We start from the raw sequence: 20,862 nt of genomic DNA on the forward strand, positions 1-20,862 counted from the left end.
CGATATAACTGTGTGACCGGACTCAGTACTTTTTTCATAGTTTCACCATCATTGTTGACAGGTTGTATGTTATGCCCATATTGATGCAGAAGTCCTGTTTATAAACATGAAATAGTACGTATTTAGTGTTGTTAGTTCGATTTTTTGATTCAGTGTGTCAGTCTTTCTAAATACAAAGTAACACTTGAATAATTTCCAAAGACCAATGCGCCCTCTTTAAATGTGACCTGCGCAGGGTTGCTAGGAGAAATGATGTCACAAGCGAATGCCAGCCAGCCAGTCCACAGTGGAAGAAATTCCTACAGTGGAGAAGAGGCTATTTTTATTTTTTGTTTTTAGAAGGCTTCCATCAAAATCCGTCTCCATCGTTCTTGATTTTGGAAAGGATGATATCAAAAACAGCTAGAACATAATCTACACATTCTAAGCTTTCAGGCAATACCAATATCGTGGTGTTCCGAAGAGCATATAGATATAAAAGGGATGGGGACAATTGGATTGTTACAGAAGGAACTTGATCTTCTGGGATTCATGGGGAGGGGGGGCGTCTGAATAAAGGGGTTTGTATTCCAGCAAAGTAAGGTGATATTTGGGGTGGTTTGGTAACCAAAAGAGCAACAACACCAAGGTTGACTTTTTTTTTTTTCAAAACAACACATTCTGAAGGTTGCTTCTTAAGAATAACATTGAACCATGGAATTGAGAGTGGGAAACCGATACAGGCTGGGCAGGAAAATTGGAAGTGGATCTTTTGGAGATATCTATTTGGGTGAGTAGCTAGCTAACGAAAATGTCATCAATATTACACAACGTTACCGTAGGTTGGCTAACGTCAATCGAACATTTTAAACTAGCTAACGTTAGCTAGCTACCATATACAGCGTCTCTAACATGCTAACCTAGCTCGCTACATTGCTAACATTAATCCAAACTAGCTAGCTACGTTAGCTGGCCAGCTGATGGGAATTTGCAAAAATGTTATTGGTTAGCATGACCAAACCAAACTTGTCAATTCCCAGCACCTATTGTCCCCTTGGCAAGCCAATAACGTTCGCTAGCTACGTTGGCCACCATCCAGATAGTTACCTAACCTTAGCTTGGATCACGAATGAGAGGCTTTATTGAAAATGTATTAGTTAGCTAGTTCACTTCACAAACCGACCGAACAAGTCACCCAGCCCAACAGAGTTTGCCAGTAGTCATCCCATCTGTCAGTTAATTTCCAGGGCTGGAGGGCAGTTGGCTAGCTGCAGTAGAGCTAGCTGCAGTAGAGCTAGCCAAATGTCCTTCCCAAGCAGTTGCACTCAGTATACGATGGGCAGTGAAGCCCTTTATCTGCTTCCATACATCCAGATTAGTTCGTGGATACCATTTCTCTGTGTCCCGTATGACGGAAGTTATAGGTAGTTCACCAGCCAATGCTAACTAGCGTTAGCACAATGATTGGAAGTCTATGGAATCTACTAACATGCTAGCAGTTGCCATAGACTTCCAGTCATTGCGCTGACGCTAATTGGCAAATTCCTTCAAACTGCACACAGAGACATAAATGGTATCCACGAGTTAATCTGGCTCTAGGGAAGTAGATAAAAGGATTCAATGCCAAAATACTGAAGTATCCCTTTAAGAGTTGTGTTGACATCTAGTTGTTTTTAGTGTGTTGTGTATGTGGCCCTGTGGTTTTTCCAGTCAGCTGGTATCTGAAATTACATTCTGATATGTTATCACCCCCAGGGTTGAGCTCACAGACCTTTGTCATAAGGTACGATGAACAGTTCCTGCTTTTTGCATGAGTCAATTTGAATCTTGTCATGCCATAACTGTAATGGTTTTGTTATAATGACTGTATTATATAGAACACATCATATAGAACATACTGTATTATATAGAACATACTGTATTATATAGAACACATCATATAGAACACACTTTATTATATAGAACACATCATATAGAACACACTGTATTATATAGAACACATCATATAGAACACACTGTATCATATAGAACACATCATATAGAACACACTGTATTATATAGAACACATCATATAGAACACACTTTATTATATAGAGCACATCATATGAACATGTAAATGTAAACCCCACCTCTTTAAGGAATACCTAGGATAGGATAAAGTAATCCCTCTCACCCCCCCCCCCTCCCTTAAAAGATTTAGATGCACTACTGTTCCACTGGATGTCATAAGGTGAATGCACCAATTTGTAAGTCGCTCTGGATAAGAGCGTCTGCTAAATGACTTAAATGTAAATGTAAATGTAATGCTGATATGCTTCCTGGAGTGAAGTCATGTTTTTTTTCTTTGGGTAGTCCTAATATTCCTCCCCATGTTGAATGCTGAATAGGTTTTACTGGACCCAATCCAGTGTTTGAATTTGGTGTATGTTCTGTCCTCATTGTAGGTGTGTTCAGTTGTCTGTAGGAACTCCTGTGGTTGAGTTGAAGCAGGAACAGTCACAGGGTTGGACATGATTCTACAGCTTCTTGGCACTACTGTAGTTGGTGTATACAGGCAGAAAGAGCTTATTGTTTATGTGGATGACATCAGTGAAGCTTCTAACAGCCATGTCATTGTTTCACAAATCGTCAGTGTGTAACATATGAGAAAGTCAGATCAGATTATAACCCCCACTACTGCCCTGCCTGTGGTAGCCTGTCACGAGTCAAAACACCCCAGCTCTCCACCCTGCCCCTTTTCTAAACAAATAGGTCTAAACTCCATGTAAGTCCAAAAGGTTGCTTGACTTGCTTCTCAGTATAATTTTTGTTTTTGAAAGGCTTGGGTCATTTGGTTACTGACTAGACACTGTGGCAGATGTTATTCCAATCTGTGAGTTGTTTAACACTAGAGCTGTGACTGTCTTGGAATTTGCAGTTACGGTAATTGGCCAGGCCAATGAATAGTCATCGACCACCACTGGCTGCAAAATAAACACATGGCTTTTCTCTGCAACTTCACTATTACTATTACACTTTGTAATTATCACTAGCACTTTTTTATTATTTTATCAGATTAATCAAATCAAATCAAATTTATTTATATAGCCCTTCGTACATCAGCTGATATCTCAAAGTGCTGTACAGCCTAAAACCCCAAACGGCAAACAATGCAGGTGTAAAAGCACGGTGGCTAGGAAAAACTCCCTAGAAAGGCCAAAACCTAGGAAGAAACCTAGAGAGGAACCAGGCTATGTGGGGTGGCCAGTCCTCTTCTGGCTATGCCGGGTGGAGATTATAACAGAACATGGCCAAGATGTTCAAATGTTCATAAATGACCAGCATGGTCGAATAATAATAAGGCAGAACAGTTGAAACTGGAGCAGCAGCACGGTCAGGTGGACTGGGGACAACTGGGGACAGCAAGGAGTCATCATGTCAGGTAGTCCTGGGGCATGGTCCTAGGGCTCAGGTACTCCGAGAGAGAGAAAGAAAGAGAGAATTAGAGAGAGCATATGTGGGGTGGCCAGTCCTCTTCTGGCTGTGCCGGGTGGAGATTATAACAGAACGTGGCCAAGATGTTTAAATGTTCATAAATGACCAGCATGGAAGATTAAAGAGATTAAATCCAGACAGGCTTGTTTTAGAAAACTTTCTGAATGGACATAGAGAATTAGTGAACTCGTACACACAACCCACCCACCTGAAAGGACACATCAATCAAAGCCAACTGCAGTGCATCTCACTCAGACACTGAAGCAAACCACATTTCTTCTTTCCCAAAATTGCATTAAAAACCTTGCCTTAGCGTAATCCTTTCTGTAGGATATTACAAAAATACTTTACATTATGGGATAATGTAGCCTATCATATAAATTGACGAGGAAAGTTTTTTAAGGGGGGGGGGGGTATATAGACAGCTCTGATGGGCATGAAGATGAATTTGACAATCACTGGTTAATATTGCCTGCTAAACTGGATTAGTAGTTATAACTAGTGATTATGATTGAGGAACAGGGGGGAACAGGCAGTGGCTCGGGTGGTTGTTGTCCTTGATGATCTTTTTGGCCTTCCTGTGATGTTGGTGTCCTGGAGGGCTGGTAGTTTGCCCCCGGTGATGCATTGTGCGGACCTCACTACCCTCTGGAGAGCCTTACAGTTATGCCACTGTACAGTTAACTAGTCCAACGCTCTAACCATTGCACTCCACGAGTAGCCTGCCTGTTACGCAAATGCAGTAGAAGCCAAGGTAAATTGCTAGCTAGCATTAAACTTATCTTATAAAAAGCAATCAATCATAATCACTAGTTATAACTACTAATCCAGTTTAGCAGGCAATATTAACCAGGTGAAATTGTGTCATTTCTCTTCAGGGAATATGCAACAGTTTGGGCTGCCTGGCTCATTGCGAACTAATTTGCCAGAATGTTACGTAATTATGACATAACATTAAAGGTTGTGCAATGTAACAAGAATATTTAGATTTAGGGATGCCATATTTCACTGAAATAATAAACGTTTTGTTTTCGAAATGATCGTTTCTGGATTCGACCATATTAATGACCAAAGGCTCGTATTTCTGTGTGTTATTATGTTATAATTAAGTCTGATTTGATAGAGCAGTCTGACTAAGCAGCAGCAGGCCTGTTATCATTCATTCAAACAGCACTTTTGTGCGTTTTGCCAGCAGCTCTTCACAAGCACAGCGCTGTTTATGACTTCAAGCCTATCAGCCTAATGGCTGGTGTCACCAATGTGACATGACTAGCTAGTTAGCTGGGTGTGCGCTAATACCGTTTCAAACGCCACTCGCTTTTAGATTTGGAGTAGTTATTCCCCTTGCGCTGCAAGGGGTGCGATGGGTAACGTTGGTGGTGCGATGGGTAACGCTGCTTCGAGTGTGGCTGTTGTCGATGTGTTCCTGGTTCGAGCCCAGGGAGGAGCGAGGAGAGGGATGGAAGCTATACTGTTACACTGGCAATACTATCGTGCCTATAAGAACATCCAATAGTCAAAGGTATATGAAATACAAATGGTATAGAGAGAAATAGTCCTAAAAATACTATATTAACTGCAACCTAAAACCTCTTACCTTGGAATATTGAAGTCTCATGTTAAAAGGAACTACCAACTTTCATATGTTCTCATGTTCTGAGCAAGGAACTTAAACGTTAGCGTTTTTATATGGCACATATTCTACATGGCACACATTTTTACATGGCACATATTGCATATTGACACATATTACTTTATTCTCCAACACTTTGTTTTGGCAGTATTTAAACCAAATTGAACATGTTTCATTATTTATTTGAGGCTAAATAGATTTTATTGATGTCTTTATATTAAGTTAAAATAAGTGTTCATTCAGTATTGTTGTAATTGTCATTATTACAAATAAATAAATCTGCTGATTAATCGGTATTGGCTTTTTTGGTCCTCCAATAATTGGTATCGGCGTTGAAAAATCATAATCGGTCGACCTCTAATCCAGATGTGTTAGGGCAGTGTGATTGCATCGTCTGTCGACCAGTTCTTAGCAAAACAACGACATTGGATGGTCTGAGTCAATGTTTAAATCACATCAGCAAACCTTGTTTGGGGGGGGCGTCTGGTATAAAACTAAATTGATTTGAGTGTAATTCCCCTTTAATTGCTCCTCTGGCCCATTTAAATTGTGCGTCTAGTGAGTGAAATGTTTCTGTACTGCTGCTAGAAGCTTAATGTGTAAAGTGCTGGTTTCATGAGTTGAAATAAAAGATGATGTTCCATGCGCACAAAAATCTTATCTCAAATGTTGTTCACAAATTTGTTTACATCCCTGTTAGTGAGCATTTCTCCTTTACCAAGATAATTCATCCACCTGACAGGTGTGGCATGTCAGGAAGCTGATTAAACAGCATGATCACCTTGTGCTGGGTATAATAAAATTCCTCTCTCTAAAACACACAACACTATGCCAAGACGGAGCTGCTCTTCCTCCCGGGGAAGGACTGCCCGTTCCATGATCTCGCCATCACGGTTGACAACTCCATTGTGTCCTCCTCCCAGAGCGCTAAGAACCTTGGCGTGATCCTGGACAACACCCTGTCGTTCTCAACTAACATCAAGGCGGTGGCCCGTTCCTGTAGGTTCATGCTCTACAACATCCGCAGAGTACGACCCTGCCTCACACAGGAAGCGGCGCAGGTCCTAATCCAGGCACTTGTCATCTCCCGTCTGGATTACTGCAACTCGCTGTTGGCTGGGCTCCCTGCCTGTGCCATTAAACCCCTACAACTCATCCAGAACGCCGCAGCCCGTCTGGTGTTCAACCTTCCCAAGTTCTCTCACGTCACCCCGCTCCTCCGCTCTCTCCACTGGCTTCCAGTTGAAGTCGCATCCGCTACAAGACCATGGTGCTTGCCACGGAGCTGTGAGGGGAACGGCACCTCAGTACCTCCAGGCTCTGATCAGGCCCTACACCCAAACAAGGGCACTGCGTTCATCCACCTCTGGCCTGCTCGCCTCCCTACCACTGAGGAAGTACAGTTCCCGCTCAGCCCAGTCAAAACTGTTCGCTGCTCTGGCCCCCCAATGGTGGAACAAACTCCCTCACGACGCCAGGACAGCGGAGTCAATCACCACCTTCCGGAGACACCTGAAACCCCACCTCTTTAAGGAATACCTAGGATAGGATAAAGTAATCCTCTCACCCCCCTTAAAAGATTTAGATGCACTACTGTTCCACTGGATGTCATAAGGTGAATGCACCAATTTGTAAGTCGCTCTGGATAAGAGCGTCTGCTAAATGACTTAAATGTAAATGTAAATGCCACAGATGTCTCAAGTTAAGGGAGTGTGCAATTGGCATGCTGACTGCAGGAATGTCCACCAGAGCTGTTGCCAGACAATTTAATGTTAATTTCTCTACCATATGCTGCCTCCGTTGTTTTAGAGAATTTGTTAGTACATCCAACTGGCCTCACAACCGCAGACCACATGTAACCACGCCAGCCCAGGACCTCCCCATCCGGCTTCCTCAACTGCGGGATTGTCTGAAAGGAGGGTGGGGGATGCTGAGGATTATTTCTCTCTGTAATAAAGCCCTTTTGTGGGGCTTTGGCTGAGCCTGGCTCCCAGGCCCACCCATAGATGCGCCCCTGCCCAGTGAAGTGAAATCCATAGATTTGGGCCTAATTTATTTAAATTGACTCATTTCCTTATGTGAACGGTAACACAGTAAAATCTTTTAAATTGTTGGATGTCGCATGTATATTTTTGTTCAGTGTAGATACAAATGGTATACATACTCATGATCTACTTCTTCCAGGTAAGTCTACTTTGCATTTAACATTTTAATTGCGACGTTTTTTGTTTTTTCCTTCAACCCACACGGGTTATCACATCAACTGGCTACACACAGTGATACACGCGCGCACACAGTGATACACAAACGCGCACTACGCAGACAGGCAAAATTGCTGGAAATTGGCAGATAGTTAGGTTTGGCTTTTTAAGCCAATAGTCGCTAACCAGGGGTGGGATAATGTCAATATGACAGTTGCTGGGAAATTGCAGTGTCTGACTTGTGAGATTTGCTTGCGAAAGTTTAAGATAAACATGAAAAATTGCATATACTTTCAGAATTGTTTGGCGAACTACTCATAGGTGGGCTTTGACCTGTTGGAGACCCCTGCTATAGACAATGAACAACATTTTTAAAATAATAATATATATATAAGTTTATTGGTGGAGAGACGCATCGATCGACCATATTGCTTGCTGAATGGCTATAAAATAGGCTACAGCATTGTCAATGAACTGTCAGGAAAATGTGAATGGCGAGAGCGACGTGTAGCCTAGCTCTAGTGTGATGTGATCACATTGGCTAAATTGATACCTTGCTGCACTTACTCGTTGCAAATGTAAAACACAGGCAGAGAGAAATTTGGTGAATTCACACAACAAACCCACAGACCTCTGTGGCAGTGCGCGGCCTGTCAGTGACAGTGTCCCAGATAATAATTTATATTGGTCAACAGCTTATTCATTTGCAAGAAGATCAATTTAAAAAATCCAACATGTTCCGAATAAATAATTGACGGATTGTGGCAGGACGATATTTTGCAATTGGTGTGAAAGGCATCATAAACAAGACGTGCCCATATAAGGGTTTCCGTTAAGAAAATGCAATGATGTGTATCCTTACTTCGCTCTTTGAAGATGTTAACTGTCCACTTGTACTTTTCCTCAGCCAACAACACGAGTACCAAACCGCAAAATCACCAGCCTATGCATAGGCGGTGCGTGAGTTTCATGTTTGGGGAAGCTCATTTTCACCATTAAAAATGCACCTTTTTATAATCAAGCATTCCATGCATCATCGCATTTGCAGTCATATGTAAGAGCCTTCTAATCGTAATTTGATAGTCATAATTTAGGATCATATAATTCAATCACTGTTCGCAAAAAAAAATATTTCAATGCATGGCCGTGTGTGGATGGCGTAGATGCCTGGCCTATAGGCTATATCAGATACTTTTCTTTCACAGTGCGCACTCACCTTGGATTTGGCCTATGCTCTCCACTGGTGCCAATAAGATAGGCTATAGGCTATATCAGATACTTTTCTTTCGCAGTGCGCACTCACCTTGGATTTGGCCTATGCTCTCCACTGGTGCCAATAAGATAGGCTATAGGCTATATCAGATACTTTTCTTTCGCAGTGCGCACTCACCTTGGATTTGGCCTATGCTCTCCACTGGTGCCAATAAGATAAGTTATAGGCTATATCAGATACTTTTCTTTCGCAGTGCGCACTCACCTTGGATTTGGCCTATGCTCTCCACTGGTGCCAATAAGATAGGCTATAGGCTATATCAGATACTTTTCTTTCGCAGTGCGCACTCACCTTGGATTTGGCCTATGCTCTCCACTGGTGCCAATAAGATCACATCCTGCAAAAGGACCCATCAACGCTGGTTTGGATAGGATTGTCCGTTTGACACATTGTAGGAGCCAGAACAACCTTGTCGACTGGTGTTGAATAATTAATAGTCAGACACATCCAACTTTTTTTTTTAAAGACTGCTTTATTTCCTAGCAAGAAATGAAAATATGCATTGTGTAAAAAGAAGTCCACATCAAGCTGTTCTTTTTAGGCTTCTGCAACCCTGCTCGCTGCTGGAGCACCAAACAACAGTTGGAAAGAGGAGATGTAGACGGAGTTAGCAGAACTGCTTATAATTGTTAACACTCCCGCTATTAGATTAAGTTGATCTACATTGTAAATAAAGTTCATACAAAATGTATGTAGGCCTATTAAACAATTTGATGGCTATTTTATCTTCATCCATAAATGTCAATTACAGGGTTATTCAATTACTGTCACAGTCCTATTAAAGGCACTGTTTGTGCATATTCAGGTTCAGAGACACTCACTGACCTTTGGGAAAGTAGATTTATTTTCTCCTTGCATGGCTGCAGTTTAACTTATGGTCAATATATAAATTGTGTTGCAGATGAGAAACCTCATGTCCAATGAAACTCAATGTTCCAACTCAACAAACATGAAGTGTAATGAAATTGCACCACTGAGTGTAGGGCTGAGTGGATGTTTTTAATGAGTCGTGACTGTGAAATAGGAGACGTTTAGTGATAAGGCCATCCAGCCCACCCCACCTGCACCGAACCACTTAGGATATGGTGTGGGTGTTTTGCTTTTGACACCCTAGCTGGATTGCATAACCAGACCATACATCTATATCACTCTCCTAGGTCACATGAAACATTCTGACACCGAAAGACTTATGTTGAGTTCATATAGTTTGACTACCACGTGAAGTACAATTTGTTCATTTCTAGAGCACGCAGACTTGACTGCCAATTTTGTGGATAAGGCTAAACCGCTATGCCATGGGGAAAAATTAACGTGTCAGTCCTAAGTGCCTAGTTCTTATCCATTGTAATGGGAGAGACAGAATGTCATTTCAGCGAGGGAATGGATTAGCTGTGTACTCTTCAGGTGATTGGGGGGAGGGCATTCATCCTACTCACACACAGAGGGGAATGGGATGCTCCAGTCAGCTGTAATTCCCTCAGATTAATGCAGCCCCCTTTATGTAACCACATGTACGACTCATCCAACATGTTATTGTGTGTTCATGGAGGTGTTAAGTGCTTTTCAGGAGAGGGTCTGAGTCATTCACTGGCTGGTGGCTCTGTTGTGTAGCTGACTGTAGCCTACTTTTGAAATGAAATGTCAGATTTATGAAGCTCCCATTTCCCACTGCTAGCACACAAGCAGCAAATGTGCACCTCTTCAATGCATGTTTAGACTTGTAGCTTTTGCAAGCTGCCCAAAGAGAAGTAGGCCCAGTTCTAAAGTAGAAGAATAGAGAAGTAGGCCCAGTTCTAAAGTAGAAGAATAGAGAAGTAGGCCCAGTTCTAAAGTAGAAGAATAGAGAAGTAGGCCCAGTTCTAAAGTAGAAGAATAGAGAAGTAGGCCCAGTACTAAAGTAGGATTCTGGTCACACATGCTGGCAGTACTCCTCATGAGGAAACGTTAAGATTACAGTTAGTTGGTTTGTTTACCTGTTTGAGTTGCATTCTTTTGTGGCTGGTATGATATGAATGGGACTTGGTGTATATGCCCCATCTACATTTTAGTCATTTAGCAGACACTCTTAACCATAATGGCTCTGGTTAAGTGTCTTGCTCAAGGGTACGTCGACAGATTATTCACCTGTCAGTCAGCAGGGGCATGCACATCACCAGGCCCATGAGTTTCCCCTCCCTTACTGGTCAGGTAAAACTGTCCAGGACCTAGTCCTTTATAAGCCTAAATCATACTCTGAACTGAAAGCAATAACACACCTGGTGGCTCTTTATCCATCTACATACATTTGTATTGACAGTATTTCCTCTTTCTCCCCCAGGCACAGACATCTCAGTGGGAGAGGAGGTCGCCATTAAACTGGAATGTGTGAAGACCAAACACCCACAGCTCCACATAGAGAGTAAGATCTACAAGATGATGCAGGGAGGAGGTGAGACATGGGTCTGAAACATTATACAGGGGCCAGGCTGTGGCTATCAGTGTCTCTTTCCCCATCTCCCCTTCTATCTACACCCTTTATCTTCCTTTTCACCCTATTTTCCCCCTTCCCCCAATGTCCAGTGATGTGAAAACCACATTAACAAGCAGGCAGGCAGGCAGTCATCCACATGATTCAGTCATGCCAGCCAGCAGCCTGAGCGAATAGACTCAGTGGAACCTGTCATCAGATCACAGAGCCAGAGAAACAGCACTTGTGTGGTAGAGGTATCACACAAGAAATCATGTTAAACCCAATAAAGAATGGGATTTCCTTACAAATCACTCTCTCCTTCCTTTCCCTACAGTGGGCATCCTTATAAATCACTCTCTCCCTTCCTTTCCCTACAGTGGGCATCCTTATAAATCACTCTCTCCCTTCCATTCCCTACAGTGGGTATCCTTATAAATCACTCTCTCCCTTCCTTTCCCTACAGTAGGCATCCTTATAAATCACTCTCTCCCTTCCATTCCCTACAATGGGTATCCTTATAAATCACACTCTCCCTTCCATTCCCTACAGTGGGCATCCTTATAAATCACTCTCTCCCTTCCATTCCCTACAGTGGGCATCCTTACAAATAACACTCTCCCTTCCATTCCCTACAGTGGGTATCCTTACAAATCACACTCTCCCTTCCATTCCCTACAGTGGGCATCCTTATAAATCACACTCTCCCTTCCATTCCCTACAGTGGGCATCCTTATAAATCACTCTCTCCCTTCCTTTCCCTACAGTAGGCATCCTTATAAATCACTCTCTCCCTTCCTTTCCCTACAGTGGGCATCCTTATAAATCACTCTCTCCCTTCCTTTCCCTACAGTGGGCATCCTTATAAATCACTCTCTCCCTTCCTTTCCCTACAGTGGGCATCCTTATAAATCACACTCTCCCTTCCTTTCCCTACAGTAGGCATCCTTATAAATCACTCTCTCCCTTCCATTCCCTACAGTGGGTATCCTTATAAATCACACTCTCCCTTCCTTTCCCTACAGTGGGCATCCTTATAAATCACTCTCTCCCTTCCATTCCCTACAGTGGGTATCCTTATAAATCACACTCTCCCTTCCTTTCCCTACAGTAGGCATCCTTATAAATCACTCTCTCCCTTCCATTCCCTACAGTGGGTATCCTTATAAATCACTCTCTCCCTTCCATTCCCTACAGTGGGCATCCTTATAAATCACTCTCTCCCTTCCATTCCCTACAGTGGGCATCCTTATAAATCACTCTCTCCTTCCATTCCCTACAGTGGGCATCCTTATAAATCACTCTCTCCCTTCCTTTCCCTACAGTGGGCATCCTTATAAATCACTCTCTCCCTTCCTTTCCCTACAGTGGACATCCTTACAAATCACACTCTCCCTTCAATTCCCTACAGTGGGCATCCTTACAAATCACACTCTCCCTTCAATTCCCTACAGTGGGCATCCTTACAAATCACACTCTCCCTTCCTTTCCCTACAGTGGACATCCTTACAAATCACACTCTCCCTTCCATTCCCTACAGTGGGCATCCTTATAAATCACTCTCTCCTTCCTTTCCCTACAGTGGGCATCCTTACAAATCACACTCTCCCTTCCATTCCCTACAGTGGGTATCCTTACAAATCACTCTCTCCTTCCTTTCCCTACAGTAGGCATCATTATAAATCACTCTCTCCCTTCCTTTCCCTACAGTGGGCATCCTTATAAATCACTCTCTCCCTTCCTTTCCCTACAGTGGGCATCCTTATAAATCACTCTCTCCCTTCCATTCCCTACAGTGGGCATCCTTATAAATCACACTCTCCCTTCCTTTCCCTACAGTGGGCATCCTTATAAATCACTCTCTCCCTTCCATTCCCTACAGTGGGCATCCTTATAAATCACTCTCTCCTTCCATTCCCTACAGTGGGTATCCTTATAAATCACTCTCTCCTTCCTTTCCCTACAGTGGGCATCCTTATAAATCACTCTCTCCCTTCCTTTCCCTACAGTGGGCATCCTTATAAATCACTCTCTCCCTTCCTTTCCCTACAGTGGGCATCCTTATAAATCACTCTCTCCCTTCCTTTCCCTACAGTGGGCATCCTTATAAATCACACTCCTTCCTTTCCCTACAGTGGGCATCCTTATAAATCACTCTCCTTCCTTTCCCTACAGTGGGCATCCTTATAAATCACTCTCTCCTTCCTTTCCCTACAGTGGGTATCCTTATAAATCACTCTCCTTCCTTTCCCTACAGTGGGTATCCTTATAAATCACTCTCCTTCCTTTCCCTACAGTGGGCATCCTTACAAATCACACTCTCCCTTCCTTTCCCTACAGTGGGCATCCTTACAAATAACACTCTCCCTTCCTTTCCCTACAGTGGGCATCCTTATAAATCACTCTCTCCCTTCCTTTCCCTACAGTGGGCATCCTTATAAATCACTCTCTCCCTTCCTTTCCCTACAGTGGGCATCCTTATAAATCACTCTCTCCCTTCCTTTCCCTACAGTGGGCATCCTTATAAATCACTCTCTCCTTCCTTTCCCTACAGTGGGCATCCTTATAAATCACACTCTCCCTTCCTTTCCCTACAGTGGGCATCCTTACAAATCACACTCTCCCTTCCTTTCCCTACAGTGGGCATCCTTACAAATAACACTCTCCCTTCCATTCCCTACAGTGGGCATCCTTACAAATCACACTCTCCCTTCCATTCCCTACAGTGGGCATCCTTACAAATAACACTCTCCCTTCCATTCCCTACAGTGGGCATCCTTACAAATAACACTCTCCCTTCCATTCCCTACAGTGGGTATCCTTACAAATCACACTCTCCCTTCCATTCCCTACAGTGGGCATCCTTACAAATCACACTCTCCCTTCCATTCCCTACAGTGGGCATCCTTACAAATCACACTCTCCCTTCCATTCCCTACAGTGGGCATCCTTACAAATCACACTCTCCCTTCCTTTCCCTACAGTGGGCATCCTTATAAATCACTCTCTCCTTCCTTTCCCTACAGTGGGTATCCTTATAAATCACTCTCCTTCCTTTCCCTACAGTGGGTATCCTTATAAATCACTCTCCTTCCTTTCCCTACAGTGGGCATCCTTATAAATCACACTCTCCCTTCCTTTCCCTACAGTGGGCATCCTTATAAATCACACTCTCCCTTCCTTTCCCTACAGTGGGCATTCTTAGAAATCACTCTCTCCTTCCTTTCCCTACAGTGGGCATCCTTAGAAATCACTCTCTCCTTCCTTTCCCTACAGTGGGCATCCTTAGAAATCACTCTCTCCTTCCTTTCCCTACAGTGGGCATCCTTAGAAATCACTCTCTCCTTCCTTTCCCTACAGTGGGCATCCTTAGAAATCACTCTCTCCTTCCTTTCCCTACAGTGGGCATCCTTAGAAATCACTCTCTCCTTCCTTTCCCTACAGTGGGCATCCTTAGAAATCACTCTCTCCTTCCTTTCCCTACAGTGGGCATCCTTAGAAATCACTCTCTCCTTCCTTTCCCTACAGTGGGCATCCTTACAAATCACTCTCTCCTTCCTTTCCCTACAGTGGGCATCCCGTCCATAAAGTGGTGTGGAGCAGAGGGAGATTACAACGTGATGGTGATGGAGCTGCTAGGCCCCAGTCTGGAGGACCTGTTCAACTTCTGCTCCCGCAAGTTCAGCCTCAAGACCGTCCTGCTGCTGGCTGACCAGATGGTGAGACACAACTGACCATTAAATCCTCAGCTCTTATGCTGGCTATTAGGGTCCTCTGTATCTTCTACAGTTATGGCCACTATGTGCTATAAAATCTGCTAACAAATTAGAAGCGCAAAGTAAAACTGTCAAGGAGGTGTAGTGGCCACCCCTGCTCTCCTCTCTTCTCCTCCAGATCAGCCGGATTGAGTACATCCACTCTAAGAACTTCATCCACAGAGATGTGAAGCCTGACAACTTCCTGATGGGCCTGGGCAAGAAGGGCAACCTGGTGTACATCATCGACTTTGGCCTGGCCAAGAAGTACCGTGACGCCCGCACACATCAGCACATCCCCTACCGCGAGAACAAGAACCTGACCGGCACCGCACGCTACGCATCCATCAACACACACCTGGGAATAGGTAGGTCGCACACATACACTCACATCTAGAGGTTGATCACATGCGCGCACATTCCTCAGCACAAGCCTCATAGTGGAGCACTTTCCTTCGATCATGTCAGATCTGGAAAGGATCCTTTTTTCTCCTCTCCCTCTGCAGAACAGTCTCGTCGTGATGACCTGGAGTCTCTGGGTTATGTCCTGATGTACTTCAACCTGGGCTCTCTGCCCTGGCAGGGCCTCAAGGCCGCCACCAAGAGACAGAAGTACGAACGCATCAGTGAGAAAAAGATGTCCACCCCCATCGAGGTGCTCTGCAAGGGATATCCCTGTGAGTAATGTGATTTTTTTACATTTACTCCATCCTGGTTATAGTTTACTAAGGGTTTCTGTGCTTGTCATGTAGTAACAATATACTCTTGGAGTGTTTCTGTCCATTTGTCTTGTCCTTTCTGCACCTCTCTACAAAGAGATCATGCTGTGACCCTGTAAACATGGGAAATAATTTCCCTTCCCGATGAGAAAGTATTCTGATTAAAAGATGACGAGAAAGTATTCTGATTAAAAGATGACGAGAAAGTATTCTGATTTAAAAGTAACACTTTTCTTCCTCCTCACAGCTGAGTTCTCCACCTACCTGAACTTCTGTCGTTCTCTGCGGTTCGACGACAAGCCAGACTACTCGTACCTCAGACAGCTGTTCAGGAACCTGTTCCACAGACAGGGCTTCTCTTATGACTACGTCTTTGACTGGAACATGCTCAAGTTTGTGAGTACTGCCTCTTAATTGTTAATTAACCAGGATGAAACATATTAATGATTTATTACACATTAGTCCTCTTAACCATTAGCTAATGGTACCTCAGCGGCAGCTTTCTGATCTAGTCTCCATTTCTATCCTTCTGACTGCCCCTAATTCCAAGGGGGCCAACCGTGCAGCAGAGGAGGCGGAGCGGGAGCGGAGGGACAGAGAGGATAGGCTGAGACACAGCAGGAACCCCGGGGCCAGGGGACTCCCTGCCACCTCAGGACGACCCCGAGGAACACAGGACACGGCGCCGCCTACACCCCTCACACCCACCTCACACACAGGTTAGTGTTTCTGACGCACATCTTAAACCCCTCACACACAGGTTAGTGTTTCTGACGCACATCTTATACCCCTCACACACAGGTTAGTGTTTCTGACGCACATCTTATACCCCTCACACACAGGTTAGTGTTTCTGACGCACATCTTAAACCCCTCACACACAGGTTAGTGTTTCTGACGCACATCTTATACCCCTCACACACAGGTTAGTGTTTCTGACGCACATCTTATACCCCTCACACACAGGTTAGTGTTTCTGACGCACATCTTATACCCCTCACACACAGGTTAGTGTTTCTGACGCACATCTTATACCCCTCACACACAGGTTAGTGTTTCTGACGCACATCTTATACCCCTCACACACAGGTTAGTGTTTCTGACGCACATCTTATACCCCTCACACACAGGTTAGTGTTTCTGACGCACATCTTATACCCCTCACACACAGGTTAGTGTTTCTGACGCACATCTTATACCCCTCACACACAGGTTAGTGTTTCTGACGCACATCTTATACCCCTCACACACAGGTTAGTGTTTCTAACGCACATCTTATACCCCTCACACACAGGTTAGTGTTTCTGACGCACATCTTATACCCCTCACACACAGGTTAGTGTTTCTGACGCACACCTAGATGACTTTGATGTATGGATTGCGTAACAATGTGCTTGACTATTGTCTTGTCATGGTCAGGGAGCATAGTATTTATTTCTCCTCTCTAGCCAACACGTCTCCACGACCGGTGTCTGGTATGGAGCGGGAGAGGAAAGTGAGCATGCGGCTTCACCGGGGAGCTCCTGTTAACGTCTCCTCGTCCGATCTGACGGGACACCAGGACACCTCCCGCATGTCCACCTCACAGGTACAAGCTCGCCCCATCCCTAGCGTCACCCCCTCGGGCCTCACCACATGACCCTTAACCTCATACGACCATGCCCCATCGTGACCCACTCCTGCAGAGAAATATGCAACACATAACTAATGAAGTTGTCTATGGTCGAAACTTGAAGCAGGAATGTCCTGTCTTCAAATGTCAGTAAGAGTATCTATATGTCTAGCAGTGCATCAGTAAGGCCAGGATCACATCAACATAATCTTTTAAAACATGAATGAACATAAAGCTGTTTATTGGAGGTAGGAACTTCAGCTAGCTATGTAAAGGGCCCTGGCGTTAGCCTGCCAAAACAAGACAAGGATAAGAAGGGGAAGGAAATCCACACCAGGATTGAGAGGAAACCCTGAACATCTCCCCACACTCCTTGGGCAGCATCAACATCTCCCCACTCTCCTTGGGCAGCGTCAACATCTCCCCACTCTCCTTGCCCATGTCTTAACGTTTCCACCAGGTGGTCATGGGAGTTTTTTTATCTCCCACTCCCAGGGCATTGGTGTGACGGTAAGCATGCCATACTACAGACCCAGATCCACTTGTCTGACTTGCCCTATGGCCTTCTCTCTCCCTCCTTCCCCCCCAACCCCAGAATAGCATTCCCTTCGATCATCACGACAAGTAGAGGCTCGCCACATCCTCGTGTGATGGCCCGATGGCCACACTAGGTGAGTCCCGCTCAGGCTGGCGCTGTGTCCTTAAGCACCAGGGATGCACGTCTCCTGTGTTATTAGGCAGCACTGTCTGTCTGCAGGCTCTCCATTCCTCTCTGTTACACTATGAAAGGGGTTGAGACCATGTGATCACTGGAGACAAGTAGCTTCAATGTTAGCAGCTAATATCGCTGATGACAATAGGAGCTAGACTTCAGCAGGCCAGACTCCTCCCTTTCATAGCGTACTGATCAGTGTGTGAGTCTTCATATCAAACACTGCAGCCCTTGAGAACTGGAGTGCTGCATTCCAGCCTTGTGATAACAAATACACATGGGGAATTAGTGTTTCCCTTATTCCTGGCTGTCACCCCACCTAGCTCTGTGACCTATCCTCCGCTCAGTGCGCGTGGCTTGTTGCAGTGGTTGGACTGTGCTGATGCCTGTCTGACGTTCTCCAGCATGTGACTGCATTAGATCCTATTCTGCTCCTAACTCTCTAGTGTCCTTCAAACCCTCTCTCCCTTGACTTTTACCACTGCTCAATGCTGCATGGTTTTCATACATCTCCAGAGATTCTCCTCAAGCTACAGTTTAGGTTCGCCACGGCTGAAAGCGTCAACTCTGGTGAATACTGAATTGAGTTTAATTTTTCTGACACGTGAATGATGCACCAGACTAAAGCCATGTGATGAGGTGGCCCAACGCTGCCTACCCTCATCTATCACCCTCAGCATATCTGCTGCACTACTCAGAAATACTGCTGCTGCTACTGAGAAATATGACAAGATGAAGCTATTTTCAACCCTTCATGCATGTCTTGAACCTTATGAAGAATATTGTACGTCTGGTATTTTTAATTACATTTTAAGTGCAGAAGAGAATGAAGTATAATTAATGATAAGATGGAGATTCCATGTAGAGAAGCTAGAGTAGAGATCCCTGCCTGCAAGTATAAAAGTTTCTCTTTCTCTCAGATGGTGCCTGGTATGATCCCTGGTGGCCTCCACTCTGCAGCGCCTCGATGAGACAATACCCACAATGCACCTGGCACAGCGGAGGACTGCACCAAGCCTGGCTCAACCAATCAGCTGCCAGCCAGCCTAACTACTTCAGAAACCATCGGAAGACCATCCCTTTCCTCTCCTGACCTGGTGTTCTCTGGTTGATCCTCTCTTTTTCCCACTAGATCTCTTGTTCCTTTCCCGCTCGCCCTTGATTTCCTTGTACTCTCTCCCAAACACTTACAATCGTTGTGATAAAGAATCTCTGAACTACAGACCACATCTGCACCCTTTTTTTCTGGGAGACATTTTCAACGTCTGTGCAGAGGCCGTGGTCTTTGCTGCCATGGCGATCTAACAGATTTAATTAAGACGACAAATGGAACAACATCACCCGCCACCGTTATCGCCATGGTTACTACTTATCGTCCATGGCACTTTGTCAATAGACACCAATTTCTACTCCCACAGTACATTACTAAATAACCCTAATCGATAAATCTGATATGAAAAGAGCTAATCGATGATTGCGGCTCTATTTGAAATGGATCGGTTTTGGTTTTTCATTTGTACTTATTTACAGACCTCTTTTCTCTGACCACCAGCAGGCTTTTGTTTTCACAGCCCTGATCTGTAACTCTAAAGCCATTTGTAATATAAACTATTTGCATGTTTTAACACTGGACATCCCTTTGACCAAGCTGAGGTGTATGAGTCAGGTGGAGGGTTTCAACTCTAAACCACATTTGAAGTCTGTTTTCTTTATGGGTTCTATGATCAACATCCCTCAAGTTGTATGTGTTATGGAGGGGCCCCTGTTAAGGTTTCCTCTTCTCACACTGAGTCAGACTGCCTCATGGTCTACTGTACAGATCTACATTCTCATTCTGTTATTTGTATTGTTTCTAGGCTGTGAAATTGTATTTTATTGAAGATGTGAAATGTTTCAGCTTTTTCCATTTTTGGTTTCCTTATTGTAGTGAATTTGGGTTTCTGACCGTAGGTCTCACTTGGGGCCGCTCTAAAGTGGGACATCACTGTCCTATAATCGGTCTGTTTTGGGCTGTCAATCATTGTCTGTTCCCAGGCTTTTGCCTTGTCTGTCCACAAAGATGAAGTGCAGGATCGTTTTAGTTGGAGTTCCTCAAATACACCAGATACCCAGAGACTTAAGTGTCTGTTAAATGGCTGCCATTTTAAACTATAATTAGTTTTGAGTGAATGGAGTTTTTATATCAAAGGCTCACAATTACTTACTGGCTCCATGTGAACACTGGTGTTGTTATTTTTACATGTTTTGAGAAGTAAAATGGTCCTGCACTGATGTGGCTAGAAGCAGTTGACTAAACCGCTGTCATTACTTCATCTATTCCCTGATAAAATAACCGATTTACACTTCTCTTGGGTGGGCTATGGCCTTGGACGTTCCAGTTGATGGTCATGTTCCCCTGCTCAGACGTTGCATGCATCGACCAGTGATTGCATGCCACATCATCGATAATGTGGTTAGCTGATGCGTTGTAAGATCTAGCATGCGTTGGCAAGGCCTGGGCAGAGTAACACGCCATGTCTTTACTGGTTCTCAGCAAAGAGTGGAGCAAGAGTTTGGGATATTCAATTTGACCTCTGAGGATAATTTCAATCAGCAAGATGAGATTTAAGGGCGGGCACAGCTGAACTGTTGCCATGGTTCAGCTCTATAGGACTGTTTTAATGCTGACCTCATTATTGACTAGTCATTTCTGGTTTGACTCATGGCCAGTTTGGTCAATCACTGACTCACCCTCCTATGTGTAATTAACTAAGCTACCAGCTCTAAGAATATTCCTTTATCTCCCATTTGTGTACTTTTAAAAACTGTAAATAAATGAAGTACTTTGTGTACTACCCTGTGTGCTTTCATTTTCAAATGTTATTTTGTTGTATGTATGGATGTTTTAATGTCTACCACCAGACATGCACACTATGATTGCCCTAAACTGGGGCACCTGATGGGAAGAGAGAAAGACACCCAAAAGACAAGTGGAGATGAAGGACTGTGACCCAACCTGGGGGAACCCTCACCAAGAAGATTAAGATAATGGGTGTAATGCCAACCTAGAGATGGTGCTA

General features: G+C 44.2%; 1 protein-coding gene across 5 annotated transcripts; it reads left to right on the forward strand.

The window, feature by feature from the left end:
• Positions 1 to 252: 252 nt before the first annotated feature.
• Positions 253 to 20,634, forward strand: LOC115112864 (casein kinase I). Of its 5 annotated transcripts, none has more exons than XM_029639878.2 (10): positions 253 to 769; positions 10,878 to 10,988; positions 14,577 to 14,725; positions 14,901 to 15,129; positions 15,268 to 15,438; positions 15,728 to 15,876; positions 16,013 to 16,199; positions 16,928 to 17,067; positions 17,692 to 17,762; positions 18,724 to 20,634. In XM_029639878.2, the coding sequence occupies exons 1-9, from the start codon at positions 694 to 696 to the stop codon at positions 17,740 to 17,742; spliced, it is 1,263 nt and encodes a 420-aa protein (XP_029495738.1). In that variant the 5' UTR covers positions 253 to 693; the 3' UTR covers positions 17,743 to 17,762; positions 18,724 to 20,634. The 5 variants fall into 5 exon arrangements, with proteins under 5 accessions (XP_029495738.1, XP_029495739.1, XP_029495737.1 ...); XM_029639879.2 differs by having other exon boundaries at positions 254 to 769; positions 17,687 to 17,762; XM_029639882.2 differs by having other exon boundaries at positions 255 to 769; positions 16,031 to 16,199; positions 17,687 to 17,762.
• Positions 20,635 to 20,862: the final 228 nt, after the last annotated feature.

Source organism: Oncorhynchus nerka, unplaced genomic scaffold (assembly GCF_034236695.1).
Source record: "Oncorhynchus nerka isolate Pitt River unplaced genomic scaffold, Oner_Uvic_2.0 unplaced_scaffold_2325, whole genome shotgun sequence".
Lineage (NCBI taxonomy): Eukaryota > Metazoa > Chordata > Actinopteri > Salmoniformes > Salmonidae > Oncorhynchus > Oncorhynchus nerka.

Bases quoted from the DNA above. Each gene is read 5' to 3' on its own strand.
- LOC115112864 (XM_029639878.2), top strand. From the start codon at position 694: ATGGAATTGAGAGTGGGAAACCGATACAGGCTGGGCAGGAAAATTGGA. The intron at 770-10,877 runs GTGAGTAGCTAG...TTTCTCCCCCAG, and splicing joins TTTTGGAGATATCTATTTGG to GCACAGACATCTCAGTGGGA. The intron at 15,439-15,727 runs GTGAGTAATGTG...TCCTCCTCACAG, and splicing joins GCTCTGCAAGGGATATCCCT to CTGAGTTCTCCACCTACCTG.